The sequence below is a fragment of the Phacochoerus africanus genome, chromosome 1, assembly GCF_016906955.1.
Source record: "Phacochoerus africanus isolate WHEZ1 chromosome 1, ROS_Pafr_v1, whole genome shotgun sequence".
NCBI classification, from domain to species: domain Eukaryota; kingdom Metazoa; phylum Chordata; class Mammalia; order Artiodactyla; family Suidae; genus Phacochoerus; species Phacochoerus africanus.
This window is the reverse complement of record NC_062544.1, coordinates 40,505,269-40,523,633: the sequence shown is the minus strand read 5'-3', so window position 1 is coordinate 40,523,633 and position 18,365 is coordinate 40,505,269. Positions and strand designations below refer to the sequence as shown.

The following is an 18,365-nucleotide window of genomic DNA, read 5'->3' as shown; positions in this document are numbered from 1 at the left end:
AGCTCCTGTTGTGGTGCAGCAGAAACCAATCAGACTAGTATCCATGAGGATACAGGTTTAAGCCCCGGCCTCGCACAGTGGGTTAAGGATCTGGCATTGCTGTGAGCTGTGGTGTGGGTCACAGATGTGGCTCAGATTTGGTGTTTCTGTGGCTGTGGTTGCAGCTCCAATTCAACCCCTAGCCTATGAACTTCCATATGCCACAAGTATGGCCCTAAAAAGCAAAAAAAAAAAAGAAAAGAAAAGAAAGAAAGAAAAAGACATGCCGTACATTCTAGGCTGCAATAAAAGAAAATGCTAAACATTAACAAAGATCCTAAATGATAAAATAAACAGTGATTTCAGATTAATGAATAATACATTTTTGAAAAATCAGATTTCAGATAAATCTTAAGGCCTACAGAACAGTTAGGATCTAGCCTGGAATTTGGCTATAAATGTGGGCCCTTCTTCCCTTTCCAGCCCCACAGCTGGTGTTCTCATTCAATTACTTTAAAAACTTCACCAGTTTCTCTGCCTTAAAAATCTATTCTTGGAGTTCCCATCATGGTGCAGCGGAAACAAATCTGACTAGGAACCAAGAGGTTTTGGGTTCGATCCATGGCCTCACTCAGTGGGTTAAGGATCAGGCATTGCCATGAGCTGTGGTGTAGGTCAAAGACGCAGCTCGGATCTGGCATTGCCGTGGCTCTGGCGTAGGCCAGCAGCTATAGCTCCGATTAGACCCCTAGCCTGTGAACCTCCATATGCCGTGGGTGCGGCCCTAAAAAGCCAAAAAGACAAAAAAAAATTTTTTTTAATTTTTTAAAACTATTCTAGGGCGTTCCCACTGTGACACAGTGGCTTAAGGATCTGCCATTTTCTCTGTGGCAGCACCGGTTTGATCCTCTACCCAGTGCAGCAGATTAAGGATCAGGCATTGCCACAGCTGTGACATGGGTTGCAGCTGTGGTTTGGATTCAGTTCCTGGCCATGGAACTTCCATATGCCACAAGTCCGGCCAAAAAAAAAAAAAAAAAAATCTGTTCTATTACTACTATTTAATTACCCTAAAACATAGACTTCACTCCTACTCAAAACAGGGGCCTTGGCTGCCTTTTCCTTTTAACATAAATGTCAACTCCACGGCCAGGCATTTATGTAATAGCCCCAGATTTAATGCTATGACTTCTTGATCTAAGAGCTCTTCTCAAGCAAGGTCAGTCTTCTCCCTCTTCTCCCAGCAAGGCTGCCCCCCAGCAAAGCTGACTCAGACATATCTCACTGAGAGAAGTGGTCCCACCATCCTTGTAACCTGAAATGACCTCTGCCTTCACATCCCATCTTATCATCCAGATCCTACCCCCTGCTCAGGACCCAGGTGGATATCCTCCACCTTCACCTCAAGAGGCCTCACAATGCTGCAGTCCACACAAGCTGTCACAAACACAATTCCTGCACTGAGCAGACAGACAGTATAACCATGGTGCAGTCTGCCTGCTGCAGGGACGTGGTGGGAGGTAGGGCAACTGCTGATTTGCTCCATCTAAAACTCTCAGGCTCACAGTTTTTTAAGACACTGTGTTAGCTAATAACATTAGGTGCCTGTGGGGAAGGGAACTGTGTGGAAGGTTTGTTTTCTCTACTCTCTTCTATTCTATATTAGGTCTATATTTCTCTACTCCAGGTCTATTATCACATTGTTTGAATTATAGCCCAATGGCACTTTAGTTTCTGATAAAGCAAAAATTCTTTTTGTCCAAGATTTTTTGGCTACTTTTGTGCCTTTTCTCTTCTGGGTCAATTTTTATTATTGTCCACTGGAAAAAAAAATGCACAACCTAAAAGTTGAGAATTATGTTTTATTTTGCAGACTTTCTGAGGACTTCAGGCCTGGGAGGGAACCTCTCAGATAGTCCTGAGGGACTGCTCCAAAGAGATAAGGGAGGAACCAGGATACACAGGAGCTTTGTAACGAAGCCCAGGTAGTACGAATATCAAAAGATTACCATTAATTAAAAAAAACCAGATCACTTAATGAATTTAGCACTTTTCTGTGTTGGGGAAGACACAAAAGAGTCTGCGCTTACTGAAATTACCCCCTTGATATGCACCTTAACTATCTGGAATCCTGATCTTTCCCATCCAAGTCCCCATGGGGTGCACCACTGGGGGCAGCTGCAGTGGCTGATGGTTTGATGGCCACAACATCCTTTGTTTACTGACACAGCAGGCAATATACCTAGAGCACAGCATCCAGAAAGCCAGTAGAATGGTGGTACATACTAGAGGTGCCTAAAACAACTCATCCTGTCATTGTAAACTTCCAAACAGCACAAGTTTAACCCCCTTTTACTAGAATGATTTTTAAAACTGAAAATAAAAGTAATATATACTCAAGGTGTAAAAATAAGAAGAAAATAATTTGGGAATTCCTGTAATGGCTCCATGGGTAACGAATCCAACTAGGAACCATGAGGTTTTGGGTTCAATCCCTGGCTTCGCTCAGTGGGTTAACAATCCGGCGTTGACATGAGCTGTGGTGTAGGTTGCAGATGCGGCTCGGATCTGGCATTGCTGTGGCTCTGGCATAGGCTGGTGGCTACAGCTCCTATTAGACCCCTAGCCTGGGAATCTCCACATTCCTCAGGTGTGGCCCTAGAAAAGACAGAAAGACAAAAATAAAAATTAAAAAAAATTTTTAAAAATTTAAAAAAGAGAATAATGTATGCTCTTTAAACCCTCTATCCAAAAAAATTACTGTTAAAATTGTGACTGTTCTATACTTTTTGCTTAAGACTTTACATGGGAAAAAGTAAGAATGAAGTACTTTCTATCCTACTCTTTCTCCCCCTCCCCACCACTCCCTTTCTCCACCCCCCAACCCCACCCCTACCCTCCCACCACACACCTGCAGCAAGCCTGGTCAGGGACTGCACCTACACCTGCACCAAAGCAGGGACCTGGGCTGCTGCAGTGACAAGCTGAATACTTAACCTGCTGCACCACAAGGGAATTCCTTCCCCACTATATATATATATATATATATATATATATATATATATATATATATATATTTTGTGTGTGTGTGTGTGCATTTGAAGGTTAACTTCTCATCCAGGACAAACTGGTATATAAGATATTAAAAAAAAAAGGCAACTTTAGAATAAACAATAAAAATAAGAAAGATTCAATTCAAACCCTGAACTCCACCTGGAAGAGCAAGGTGGGAGATTTTTAATTGTATACATTCTTTTGTATTTTGTAAATTGTGAACCACATGAATGTATTGCCTTCACAAAATACACAAAATTTAAAAATAAAGATGAAATTTTTAAAAATTTCAATGACTAAAAACACTATGCCAGTCAAACAAAACAGCTTGTGAACCCAAGGACTCCGTCTAATTTTTTTGCTACAGATTCATTTTAGTTAGTTAACTCAATACTGCCTTGGTTCTGCTGCTTATTTTTTTCATGTTTATATATGGTATATCTCAGGAGAGACTGCAAAGTTAGGGAGGAAAAGAATCATGTTATATTTCTTTCTTATCTCCATCACTGCCTTCGACTTGGTAAACACCCATAAATACTCAATATTTGGAATCATAAAAGTTTAGAATGAAAAAAAGACACTAACAAATTAGTCCATCCCTGTAATTTTTTTCTTCTTTTTTTCTTTTTATGGCTGCACGTGTGGCGTACAAAAGTTCCTGGGCCAGAGGTCGAAATGGAGCCCCAGCTGTCACCTACTTCACAGCAACACTAGATCCAAACCACATCTGTAAACTATGTCACAGCTTGCAGCAACACCAGATCCTTAACCCACTGAGTGAGACCGGGGATTGAACCCACATCCACATGGATACAAGTCAGGTTCTTAACACGCTGAGCCACAATGGGAGCTCCCATCCCTGTCATTTTATAGATGACCAAAAAAAAAAAAAAACACTGATACATAAGAAGGGTAAGAAATGTATCCAACTATTACAGGACAAGAACTCAGGACTTAAGGAAATGAATCAAAACAAAAACAAAATCACCATCACAATTTTGAGCTTTATGAGAAAAACAAAAAGTGTCCACTAGAGGGAGCCAATAGTCCATTAACTCAAAGATGTTCCTAAAAACCAGCCCCTTAAAAAGACCTACTGGGAAATAATGAAGACCATTTCCCAAGGCCACAGAAAATGACCAAAGGGCCATATACCTTAAGTAATGTAAATTTAGATTTCTTTCACTAGAGGGACAAATAGAGACTTTCCAAATCACCAACATTAAAAAAAATGTTATCAGCATATAGTAAAATTGATCTTTTTTTTCCTTTTGGTGAATGTACCCCTCTATCAATTGTAACACACATATACACATATAACTACCATCACAATCAGGAAACAAAACAGTTCGTTATTCAAAAAAAAAAATCTCTCCTGTTCTGACTATAGTCACACCTCCCACTGCACTCATCACACACAAAAGCATTCCATAGGTTCAGTATTTACCCATTCATCCACAGATGAATTAACAAACTGAACAATAAAAACCATATGATCCTCTCAAAAGACACGGAAAAAGCCTTTGACAAAACCCAACACCCACTTCTGATAAAAACCCTTCCGAAAGTGGGCAGAGCAGGAACCTACCTCAACATAATAAAGCCCATAGATGACAAACCCACAACCAACAGCATTCTCAATGGTGAAAAGCTGAAAGAATTCCCCCTGAGATCAGGAACACGACAAGGATGTCCCCTCTTGCCACTACTCTTCAACATAGTTTTGGAAGTCCTAGCCACAGCAATCAGAGAAATAAAAGAGATAAAAGGAATCCAAATTGGAAAGGAAGAAGTAAAACTACCACTATTGCCAGATGACATGATACTATACCTAGAGAATCCTAAAGACTCTACCAGAAAACTGTTAGAGCTCATCCATGAATTTGGCAAAGTTGCAGGATACAAAATCAATACACAGAAATTGATGGCATTGCTATACACTAACAATGAAAAATCAGAAAGAGGAATGAGGGAAGCAATCCCATTTACCATCGCATCCAAAAGAATAAAATACCTAGGAGTAAACCTACCTAAAGACACAAAAGACCTGTACTCTGAAAACTATAAGACACTGATGAAAGAAATCAAAGATGACACAAATAGATGGAAAGATATATCATGCTCCTGGATTGGAAGAGTTAATATTATCAAAATGACTATACTACCTAAGGCAATCTACAGATTCAATGCAATCCCTATCAAATTACCAAGGACATTTTCAACAGAACTTGAACAAAATATTTTAAAGTGTGTTTGGAAGCAAAAAAAGACCCAGAAGAACCAAAGCCATCCTGAGAAAGAAAAGTGGAGCTAGAGGAATCAGGCTCCTGGACTTCAGACTATACTACAAAGCAGCAGTCATCAAAATTATATGGTACTGGCACAAAGACAGAAATACAGATCAGTGGAACAGGATAGAAAGCCCAGAATTCAACCCACGCACCTACAGCCAACTCATCTATGACAAAGGAGGCAAGAATACACAATGGAGAAAGAACAGCTTGTTCAATAAGTGGTGCTGGGAAACCTGGACAGCCATATGGAAAAGAATGAAATTAGAACACTCCCTAATACCATACACAAAAATAAACTCAAAATGGATTAAAGACCTAGATATAAGACCAGACACTAAAACTCTTAGAGGAGGAGTTCCTGTCATGGCACAGTGGTTAACGAATCCGACTAGGAACCATGAGGTTGAGGGTTCGATCCCTGGCCTTGCTCAGTAGGTTAAGGATCTGGCATTGCCGTGAGCTGTGGTGTAGGTTGCAGACGCGGCTCAGATCCCGCGTTGCTATGGCTCTGGCATAGGCCGGTGGCTATGGCTCCGATTCGACCCCTAGCCTGGGAATCTCCATATGCCGCGGAAGCAGCCCAAGAAATAGCAAAAAAAAAAAAAAAAAAACTCTTAGAGGAAAACATAGGCCAAACACTCTCTGACATAAGTGACAACAATATCTTCTCAGACCCCCCTCTTAGAGTATTGACAGTAAAAACCAAAATAAACAAATGGGACCTAATCAAACTTAAAAGTTTCTGCACAGCAAAGGAAACCCTAAACAAAATGAAAAGACAACCCACAGAATGGGAGAAAATCTTTGCAAATGAATCGACTGACAAGGCATTCATCTCCAAAATTTATAAACACCTGTAGCTCCATACCAAAAAAACAAACAACCTCATCAAAAAACGGGCAGAAGATCTAAACAGACAGTTCTCCAAAGAAGATATACAGATGGCCAAAAAGCACATGAAAAGATGTTCAACATCACTCATCATTAGAGAAATGCAAATCAAACCACTATGAGGTACCACTTTACACCAGCCAGAACGGCCAGCATCAAAAAGGCTACAAACAAGAAGTGCTGGAGAGGGTGTGGAGAAAATGGAACCCTGTTACACTGTTGGTGGGATTGTAAATGGGTGCAACCACTGTGGAAATCAGTATGGAGATTCCTCAGAAAACTAAACATAGAACTACCATTTGATCCAGCAATCCCACTCCTGGGCATCTATCCAGAGAAAACCACGACTTAAAAAGACACATGTACTCCAATGTTCATTACGGCACTCTTTTCAATATCCAAGACATGGAAACAACCTAAATGTCCATCGACAGAGGAGTGGATCAAGAAGAGGTGGTACACATACAGAATGGAATATTACTCAGCCATTAAAAAAATGAAATACTGGCATTTTTAGCAACATGGATGGACCTAGAAATTATGCTAAGTGAGGTCAGCCATACAATGAGACACCAACATCAAATGCTTTCACTGACATGTGGAATCTGAAGAAAGGACAGACTGAACGTCTTTGCAGAACAGATGCTGACTCACAGACATTGAAAAACTTATGGTCTCCAGAGGAGACAGTTTGGGGGGTGGGGGGATGTGCTTGGGTTGTGGGATGGAAATCCTGTAAATTGGATTGTGATGATCATTATACAACTACAGATGTGATAAATTCATTTGAGTAATGAATATATATATATATATATATTAAATAAATAAATAAAAATAGAATTCATGTTCTCTTTGGAAATGCAAAAAAAAAGAAAATGGTTCCCCAGAGTTCCCTGGTGGCCTAGCAGTTACGGATCTGGTGTTGTCACTGCTACAGCACAGGTCATTGCTGTGGCGCAGGTCCAGTCTCTGTCCTGGGAACTTCCACATAACACAGGTATAGCCAGAAAAATAAAAATGATTCCCTGCACATTAGATCACAGCCACTCTGCCTGAGCCAGTGGATTCCTCTCTGTAAACCATGAACACCTTCTTGGTTACAACCGCATACACAGCCAGAATCAGTAAGGAGAACAGGCCAAGGGCCAGGTGGAGGTTCCAGACCAAGGGCCCCATCTTGCATAAAGATCTAAACTAGGCCAAATACTTTCCTCATTAAATAGGCCAAAACAAGCAATTATCATTATAGACACTACTATTTTTATATAACCCACTCCATTAGGTTTTAAATAATCCTATGTAATTATCTGTTTGCAAACATAAATAGGCTGATTCAGTGATCAGCATGGAATTTCCTGGTGTTTGGCTTAGATGTTTCAAAGAGAGAAGAGTCTGGTTCTCTGACGATGAAATATCCACCCTGTCCATTTCACAGGGTTATCATGAAGATTAAATGAGATCATAAAAGGAAATTGCTTCATAAACTGAAATTTCTTTTTTTTTTTTGTCTTTTTGCTTTTTCTAGGGCCACTCCCACGGCATATGGAGGTTCCCAGGCTAGGGGTCGAATCAGAGCTGTAGCCACCGGCCTACGCCATAGCCACAGCAACGCGGGATCCGAGCCGAGTCTGCAACCTATACCACAGCTCACGGCAACGCCGGATCCTTAACCCACTGAGCAAGGGCAGGGATCGAACCCACAACCTCATGGTTCCTAGTCGGATTCGTTAACCACTGCACCACAACGGGAACTCCAAACTGAAATTTCTTATAAAAATACAAGGTCATGTAACTGTCTCTCTTCATCAGAAATTTAAGGCCACACAGCTTTGCTAGACACAGATGACAGTGTCTGGCTTGACCATGAGGACCCTTTAGAACTATCTAAAATTGTCTTCACTAGCAGCAAATCCAGAACTCCTTCTGGTCATTGATGTCACTAACAGGAAAGAAGTGGTAAGAAACCTCAGTTCAAATCCTGTCTCTTTTACTACCAGCTGAGTGACTCTGGACTCTGACTCATTAATATCCTAATCTTTAAAATAATGATTACCTGACCCCCTTGCTGTACAGTGGGAAAATTAAAAAAATAAAATAAAATAAGGATAATACCACCTCCGTCTACAGGTGCTGAGTGAAATGATGATCATGCGATGAGTCTAGCGCATCGCAGGTGCTTCTGGATGTTAGCTCCTTTCTTCTCAGCAAGAACTCTCAGCTATCCATCCCAACCTTTTTTTTTTTTTTTAATTTATGTTTTACTTCTTTTCCCCCCCAGTCTTTTTTTTTTTTTTTTGTATTTTTGCTATTTCTTGGGCCTCTTCCTCCGCATATGGAGGTTCCCAGGCTAGGAGTCGAATCGGAGCTGTAGCCACCGGCCTACGCCAGAGCCACAGCAACGCGGGATCCAAGCCACATCTGCAACCTACACCACAGCTCACGGCAACGCCGGATCGTTAACCCACTGAGCAAGGGCAGGGACCGAACCCGCAACCTCATGGTTCCTAGTCAGATTCATTAACCACTGCACCACGACGGGAACTCCCCAACCTTTTTTTTTAATGATTTTTATTTTTTCTATTATAGCTGGTTTATAGTATTCTGTCAAATTTCTACTGTAGAGCAAGGCGACCCAGTCACATATACATATACACATTCTTTTTCTCACATTAAGCTCCACCATGCTCCATCATAAGTGACTAGATAAAGTTCCCAGCGCTATACAGCAGGATCTCATTGTTTATCCACTCCAAAGGCAATAGTTTGCATCTCTTACCCCCAGATTCCCAGTCCCTCCCACTCCCTCCCCCTCCCCCGTTGGCAATCACAAATCTATTCTCCAAGTCCATGAGTTTCTTTTCTATGGAAAGGTTCATTTGTGCGGTGTATTAGATTCCAGATATATGTGATATCATATGGTATTTGTCCTTCTCTTTCTGACTTACTTTACTCAGTATGAGAGTCTCTAGTTCCATCCATGTTGCCACAAACGGCATTATTTTGTTCTTTTTATGGCTGAGTAGTATTCCATTGTGTATATATACCACATGATCTTAATCCATTCATCTGTCGATGGACATTTAGGTTGTTTCCATGTCTTGACTATTGTGAATAGTGCTGCAGTGAACATGCGGGTATATGTGTCTTTTTCCAGGAAAGTTTTGTCTGGATATAAGCCCAAGAGTGGGATTTCTGGGTCATATGGTGGTTCTATATTTAGTTTTCTAAGGTACCTCCATACTGTTTTCCATAGTGGTTGTACCAGTTTACATTCCCACCAATAGTGTAGGTGTTTTCTCCCTTTTCTCCACATCCCCTCCAGCATTTGTTATTTGTGTGGATTTATTAATGATAGCCATCTGACTGGTGTGAGGTAGCACCTCACAGTAGTTTTGATTTGCATTTCTCTAATAATCAGTGATGCTGAGCCATCCCAACCTTCTTGATGCTACTTATAAAGACTCCTCTTCCATTAAGCTCAATATCTGGAAGCATTTTGGGAATTCCTCCACCTTACTGATTCTCCACCTATTTTCACATCTCATCTGCCTCTAATCTCCATCACCTGCTCAAATTGTAATTTGGCAGTGGTGTTACTCAACTACAGAAAAAAAGCAGATGTACACAATGCAGACCAGCCAGCCTGCCCCCACCCTTCCCTCGAGCGCTGGCAGCTAACAGTGATGTCCCTAAGCTGTACACCCAGCCCTGGAAACTGGCCGCCTGCCTGCAACAGCTGCCCCCACACTCATTACCTCTCAATTCAAGGCACATGCCTCTTAACAAACGGCTTACAAGTCCACACAGATTTCATCCCAGATTAATTTGGGAACAGCAAATATCAATTGTTAACTTACAGAACTTACACTCAGAAAAAAAGGAAAGCTATGAGTTTTCAGGTGGTAAATAATGGAAGAAAATACTGTTCCCTTTGTTACTCACAAGTATGTTATAAGAGAAACTAGGGGTGAAAAAATCATTATCTCATGGGTGAGTTTAATCTACGCATACTTTATTTTTTAAAGGGGAACAGTGATTAAATTTTGCAGTGAAGGGAAACATGCTGACAGTCAGTGCTGGCTGGTTGGCTCCAAGAGCAGGCTCCTACTTTATTCTCCTGGCAACTTTTAAAGCCTCATGGGACTCAGTGGATGGTACTCAGTTTAAGGTCACAATAGAACAGATGGGCAGTTCTCAACTAGGCCATCTTTTAGACGTGGGCTAGCTAAGTCTTTGATGGGATACAAGCAATTAGAGCTTCCCAAGAGAAATCAACACTTAAGAATCCCCAGTGAAGTGTGGCATGTGGAACCAGGGCTAGAGTTTCCACCACCAGATACCAAAAAGCACTACGGCCTCAGAACGGGCTTAAATCACCCAAGATCCTAATTAAAAGTTGGCTCAGCAGGCCAGGGATAACTGCCAAATGGAGAGACGACTCATCACCCAGTTGACAATCTTGATATTTAGAAGATGGAGATTGCTGATGAAATTCCACTGGGAAGTTCAATCCCTAAGATACAGCACTGCCTGGTCTAAGCCTTGGTGTTGGTGACCTCCCTCACCCAGCTCTGCAGCCTTTCTCAGCAGCTAGTCCATGGAGGAACCAAAGAAATGAGTCAGGTAGGAAACAGTCACATTTTCTCTGCTCAAAGCAGGTGTCCTAGTGGCCCCCAATCCTCTCACTAAATGTTCTGGAAGAGCATTCCTTATTCTGCTGTTGGAGTGAAAGGTAGTAAATATTAAGAGCCCATTGTCTCCATTTCTTCCTTGAATCCTTCTCAGGTTCTTGGTACTTTAGTAGATAGACCTGTCTGTAGATAAACTTGATAATTCCTCTTTTCTAGACTGGTGTGACTTCATCCTCTTTACTCCTCTTCTACTCCCTGAATTTCTCTGGTAAGAAAACAGGGTAGCATGCAGTGAGAAGAGGAGTCAACAGAGAGACATCCTTGCCCTCAGATTAAGTAAGTGAGCAATCCTACAGCAGCACTGAATCATCAGCAAAACTGGGGAAAAGCAGACATGCACTGCAAGGTTAATCTGAGACGTCAGGGAATTCTAGTACAAGTCTCTGTTCTAGGCCCTGAGCTCTGCTTAAAGATCAGACACCTCTGGCCACTAACCCCCTGAATACACCCCTTTACATTAGAAAGGTATAAGCTAGAGCCACTGCTTCACCCTTTCAGATTCCTTCAGAGAGGTGCTAAACACCTGCAGCCATCCTCCCAGGAGTGCGAAAGGCACAACACGGTTTCCTTCCTGAAAAGTCAAGCAACAAAAGATGACTACTGGGGTGCACTATGAAGCCAAGAAAAACTGCCATCAGTGTGACTGTAACCACAGATTCAGTTCTCCACTCAACACATCACAAGCAGAAGCATCACCCCAAGGGACAGCTTCCTCCTGAGGAAGTTTCAACAGATGGAACAGATCCACTGCCCTCCCTCAACTCCTCCCCTCAGGGCTAACTCACTGCCTTTACCTGTACAAGTGACGGTTGTCTTCAAAGTCTTCCTGACCCCATTTTCCCTTGATGTCTTCAATAACATGATTCTTCAGGAATTTTTTTAGCAGCTGGACCGTTTGTTTGCGGGTCACTTCGGGGCCAAAGTTTTGGCTGCACCTGAGCAGCTCATGCAGCCAATCCACAGCTTCAGCCCCTGTGAAGCAATGTTCATAGCTTTTGAAACGACAGCGATGTTTCCGTAATGGCATCCTAGCGCGAAAAAGCTCAACAGTCTCATTCCACTACAGGCAAAAAGACACGAAGGCATTTAGTAAGAAACTGAGTTTTTAAAAGGTTATTACATCCCAAATATTTGAGACAATAACTGCAGTTCTTCCATTTAAAAAACTACATTAATAACTGAGCCTTGAAATTTTCTTATTTAAAATCTTCACACTTGAAAGAAAAAGCAGCTTTTAAAAACACATTTATGGAGTTCCCGTCGTGGCTCAGTGGTTAACGAATCCAACTAGGAACTATGAGGTTGTAGGTTTGATCCCTGCCCTTGCTCAGTGGGTTAAGGATTCGGCGTTGCCATGAGCTGTGGTATAGGTTGCAGAAAAGGCTAGGATCCCACGCTGCTGTGGCTCTGGAGGAGCCCGATGGTTACAGCTCTGATTCGATCCCTAGCCTGGGAACCTCCATATGCCATGGGAGCAGCCCTAGAAAAGGCAAAAAAAATAAAAAATAAAAACACATTTATACATTCAATAAATATTTTCTGAAGATATTGCTATCAAGTTGTCCTTATGGGGTGAACTTAATGGATTTTCATATTAAGGAGAAACATTTGACCGAAAATAATGGTAAAACTGAGTCCAATGTGCATAATTCACTTCTCGGAGCCCTATGTGGTTGTTTTGTTTGTTTTTTCTCTTTTTACCACCAAACCTGTGGCATATGGATGTTGCTGGTCTAGGAGTGGAATAGACTATGCCACAGCCACAACAACGCACAATCCAGGCCACATCTGGGACCTAGGCCACAACTTGTGGCAGCACAGGATCCTTAAATCACTGAGGCGAGGCCAGGTATCAAACCCCATCATCATGGACATTATGTCGGGTTCTTAACACACTGAACCACAATAGGAACTCCTCAGAGCCCTATGTTTAATATGACTTTACCTCATTCAGCAACTATTTACTGTTTATTACATGAAGGGCATTGTAAAGATGGAGGGAAGGAGGGGAGGAAGGAAGGAAGGCCTAGCGTTGCTGTGGCTGTGGTGTAGGCTGGCAGCTGTAGCTCCAACCCCTATCCTGGGAATTTCCATACACCGCAGGTGTGGCCCTAAAAAGGAAGGAAGGAAGGGTGGGAGGAAGATCTAGGCATCTACACCATCATCAGCCATCCCTAAATTAAATGAAATGTTTACACACAGTGTTCTTCCTACCCGATTACTCCAACATCCTCTTAGGAGCCTCAGCTTCCCACCGGTTCTCCTAAAAGTCCTAAAAATTGAGTCTCATTCTTATGACCACTCTCTTCTCTCATACTTTCGTCTTCAAGGGTACCACTTTACAGACTCTGCATCTTTCATTTTTCACCCACCTTCCTTTTGCAGTCAACTCTTCTGATTTCACTTTTTTCTTTCAATGGTAGTTCAGGCCTCAGCATCATCTTTTTTTTTTTTTTTTTTTTTGTCTTTTTGCCATTTCTTGGGCCGTTCCCACGGCATATGGAGGTTCCCAGGCTAGGGGTCTAATCGGAGCTGTAGCTGCCAGCCTACGCCAGAGCCACTGCAACGCGGGATCCGAGCCGCGTCTACAACCTACACCACAGCTCACATCAACACCGGATCATTAACCCACTGAGCAAGGGCAGGGATCGAACCCACAACCTCATGGTTCCTAGTCGGATTCGTTAACCACTGCGACACAATGGGAACTCCAGCATCATCTTTTTATTTTACCCAACACTGGCTCCTGTTTCTCCTCCAACCATACCTTTCTTCTATGTTTCTCTTCACACTTGCTACTCCCCAGTCCCCTCTGTACCTGTTGTCCCATTTTGCTCCTCTCTTTGATGGCTTTCTCAGCCACAGCAACACCAGGTGCTTCAAGGGTCCAAGAAGGGTCTGCGCACTCTGGATATGCAACACCAGACACAAGGGAGCAGACACAAGGGACTCAACAAGCAAACGCGTACCTGGTCTTTCACTTTTCCTACTTTTTGTTGTTGGGGTTTTTTTGTTTTTATAAGGGCCTCACCTGTGGCATATGGAAGTTCCCAAGCTAGGGGTCGAATCGGAGCTGCACCTGCAGGCCTACACCACAGCCACAGCAATGCCAGATCCAAGCTGCATCTGTGACCTATGCCACATCTTGCGGCAATGCTGAATCCTTCATCCACTAAGAGAAGCCAGAGATCGAACCCTCTTTCTCATGGATACTAGTCAGGTTCTTAACCTACTAAGCCACAATGGCAGCTCCTTTTCCTACTCTTTTAAACTACCTCCTGGGAGTTCCCATTGTGGCTCAGTGGTTAACAAATCCAAATAGGTACCATGAGGTTGAGGGTTCAATCCCTGGCCTTGCTCAGTCGGTTAAGGATCCGGTGTTGCCGTGAGCTGTGGTGTAGGTCACAGACACAGCTTGGATCTGATGTTGCTGTGGCTCTGGTATAGGCTGGCAGCTACAGCTCCGATTCGACCCCTAGCCTGGGAACCTCCATATGCCGCAGGTGCAGCCCCAGAAAAGACAAAATAAATAAATAAACAAACAAACTACCTTCTAACTTCATGCAATTTAATTCTGCTCTGATTCCCAATCATGTCTTCCTCCTCGCCAAATTCAAACACCTTTTTGCCCCATGCATGTCAATCTTCCTACTTTATTTAAGACTTATTATAAACCATGCTCCAAATTAAGCTGGTTCAGATTTAATTTTTAACTTCTTAAAACCACACAAAGACAACACAAGCTGAATAGTAGGTTAACATATAGCCAACGATTTCTAAAACCAAACATTCAAATCAAGAAAGGACAGAGGAGTTCCCATTGTGGCTCAGGGGGTTAAAAACCCTGCTAGTACTCATGAAGATACAGATTCAATCTCTCGCCTTGCTCAGTGGGTTAAGGGATCTGGAATTGTCGTGAGTTGTGTAGGTCACAGACACTTGGCTCAGATCCAGCATTGCTATGGCTGTGGCGTAGGCTGGCATCTATAGCTCCAGTTCAACCCCTAGCCTGGGAACTTCCATACGCCGCAGGTATGGCCCTAAAAAGCAAAAACAGAAAAAGAAAAGAAAAGATAGACAGGCGTTCCCACTGTGGTGCAGCAAGGTTAAGGATCCAGCATTGCCAGAGCTATGGTATAGGTCACAGCACCAGCTCGGATTTGATCCTTGGCCCAGGAACTTCCATTTGCCACGGGTGTGGCAAAAAAAAAAAAAAAAAAAAGAAAGAAAAGAAAAAAGTAAAGGACAGACACTCCAACAGAATAATGTAAAAACACTTACATGGGTACTTCACATAAAAGGATCTCCAAATTTACCATAACATATGCAAAGATGTTCAAGCTCGTTAATTAGCAGTGAAATGAAAAAGAAGTCTACAATGCAACACATACTTACTGAATAGCTAAAATGAAAGATAGGTAATACTAAGTGCTAGTGGGAATGTGGAGCAACTGGAAATTTCATACATTGCCTGAGGGAATATAAATACATAGGTCGGTACAATCATTTTGCAAAACAAGTTGGCAATATCTACAAAAGCTAAATATAGGCATAGCATATAACCCAGCAATTCCATTCTTAAGTATATATGCAACAGAAATATGTTCACCCAAAACCACACTGTTCACAATAGCGCTATTCTTTCTTCTTCTTTCTTTTCAGGGCCACACCTTTGGCATATGGAAGTTTCCCAGGCCAGGGGTCAAACTGAAGCTGACAGCCACAGCAACGCCAGATTCGAGCCACATCTGCAACCTACACTGCAGCTTGCGGCAACGCCAGATCCTTAACCCACTGAGCAAGGCCAGGGATCGAACCCGCATCCTCACTGATAATAGTTGCATTCTTAACCCACTGAGCTACAAACGGAATGCCAATAGCACTATTCTTAACAAACAAAAACAACATAACATAACATAAGAAAAGATAACTGTGATTTATTCATGCACTGGAATGCTACAGAACAATGAGAATAAACTATTGCTACATATAATAACATAGATGAATAACATAAATAAAAATATAATACTGACATAAGAAGGCCTGATATGAAAAATACTATATATTTACATAAAGTTTAAAAGAAGGCAAAACCATTCTATGGAATTAGAAATCATAATAGTGGTTAGGAGTTCCCATCGTGGCTCAGCAGCAACGAACCTGACTGGCATCCATGAGGGCACAGGTTCGATCCCTGACCTCGCTCAGTGGGTTAAGGATCCAGCGTTGCCCTGAGCTGTGGTGTAGGTCGCAGATGCGGCTCGGATCCACGATGCTGTGACCCTGGCGTAGGCTGGCAGCTACAGCTCTGATTGTACCCCTAGCCTGGGAACCTCCACATGCCATGGATGTAGCCCTTAAAAGAGAAAAAGACAGAAAAAAAAATCATAATAGTGGTTAATTTGTATGGAGGTAGAGACTGGGAGGGGTGAGGGGACTTCTGGGGTGCTGGTAATGTCACTTTTTTTTTTTTTGTCTTCTTGCCATTTCTTGGGCTGCTCTCACGGCATATGGAGGTTCCCAAGCTAGGGGTCGAATTGGAGCTGTAGCCGCCAGACTACACCAGGGCCACAGCAACGCAGGATCTGAGCCGAGACTTCAAACTACACCACAGCTCACGGCAACGCCAGAACCTTAACCCACTGAGCAAGGCCAGGGATGGAACCGGCAACTTCATGGTTCCTAGTCGGATTCGTTAACCACTGAACCACAACGGGAACTTCAATGTCACATATCTTGATCTGGGCGTTGGTGCCATGGGGTGCTCATGTTGTGAAAACTCGCGAAGTTGTACACCTATAATTTGTGCGCTTTTCTGTACATTATGCTGAATAAAGTACTAAAAACACAACACACATACACATATTCACATATGTGCTCATATATTAAAATCCTCCCTTGAGAGCAATCCATAATTTTAGATTACCAACCTGAAAGTTGATAAACATGAGCTAGCTGATTGTGCTGGTAAATTGAATGTGGAAGAGAATAGCAAGGGAAGCAGGAGAAGAAACAAATGAGTGGAAGAAAGAGGAACTGAATGCAAACAGGAAAAACAGGGCAAACTGGCTAAAACAAAATAATGAACAGTGAGAGCCCATGAAAAGTCCATGAATGCTGATTTAAGTTTCACAATCTCCCTACCTCCCTCACCAGGATACTGTGAAGTCTCATAAGATCATGGCTATAAAGACCCTTCGTAAAAGATAAAGCAAGTTCCCGTCATGGCGCAGCAGAAACAATCCAACTAGGAACCATGAGGTTGCGGGTTTGATCCCTGGCCTCGCCAGTGGGTTAAGGATCCAGCGATGCTGTGAGCTGTGGTGTAGGTCACAGACGCAGCTCGGATCTGGTGTTGCTGTGGCTCTGGTGTAGGCTGGCAGCAACAGCTCCAACCCCTAGCCCGGGAACCTCCATATGCCACGGGTGCAGGCTTCAAAAGACAAAAAAAAAAAAAAAAAAAAAAGACCAAAAAAATAAATAAGATAAAGCATTCCTCATAGTTCCCATCATGGCTGAGAAGAAACAAATCTGACTAGTATCCATGAGGATGAAGGTTCGATCCCTGGCCTCACTCAGTGGGTTAAGGATCCAGCGTTGCGTTGCCGTGAGCTGTGGTGTAGGCCACAGACAGGGTTCGGATCCACCGTTGCTGAGGCTGTGGTGCAGGCCGACAGCTGTAGCTCCCATTTGACCCCTAGTCTGGGAACTTCCATATGCCACAGGTGCATCCCTTAAAAAAAAAAGACACGGCTCTCTGGGACCCAGGATTCTAAAATATAAGTAAATATATCTATTATTTTACTTATGCTGGTTAACAGTTCATCTACTTGTCACTTTGATTACAGAATAATGCACATTGTAGCATTAAATGCAGAAGTATAGACAAGAGTTTGCCCTCTATCCAATCCCATATACCTATTGATCATACACACACATATATAGAATGTATGTATGTGATGCTTATTATCACTGTTTGCTTCCTTTTTTAAAGCAATGAGATCAATTGCAACGAGATAATGTACATATTGTCCTACAACTTGCTTTTGCATTAAACATATCAGGATCTTTGTGTCAGTACCCACAGATCTAGCTCATTCTTATGAATCAATGAGATTCATAACTTATTCAAATATTTTCCAACTGATGGGCATGCAGCTGTTTCTAGTTTGTCGTTGCACAAGTATATTCTTGTTTACATAACCTAAGATACCAATACTTTTATTTATTTTTGATCGATTTCTAGAGTATCAGCGTATTTAAACTAGCTGTAGTAATTCACATTCCCACCAAAACTGTATAAGCCTTATCTTATTTCCTGCCTTATCTTCGGCCATTCTTAGATACACCTTTCTTCTACGTCTGTCAATCTATGTATAAGAAATTTTATCTCTATATTTTGTTTGCATTTTCCTGCCTTTATTTTCATTTCTTCATTTGAGACTTGCCATTTTTC

The 18,365-nt window shown here is 42.2% G+C and overlaps 1 protein-coding gene across 2 annotated transcripts in view; it reads right to left on the bottom strand.

Annotated features, from left to right (window-relative positions):
- The window catches only part of DEPDC1B (DEP domain containing 1B), a 90,731-nt gene that overhangs the window by 67,689 nt on the left and 4,677 nt on the right, over nt 1-18,365 (bottom strand). The window contains exon 2 of one of the 2 annotated variants that reach the window (XM_047755827.1): nt 11,704-11,881. In XM_047755827.1, the coding sequence (XP_047611783.1) occupies nt 11,704-11,881 (178 nt within the window). Of the gene's footprint in view, nt 1-11,703; nt 11,970-18,365 lie in introns of both variants that reach the window. The other variant, XM_047755765.1, reaches the window with a different exon arrangement.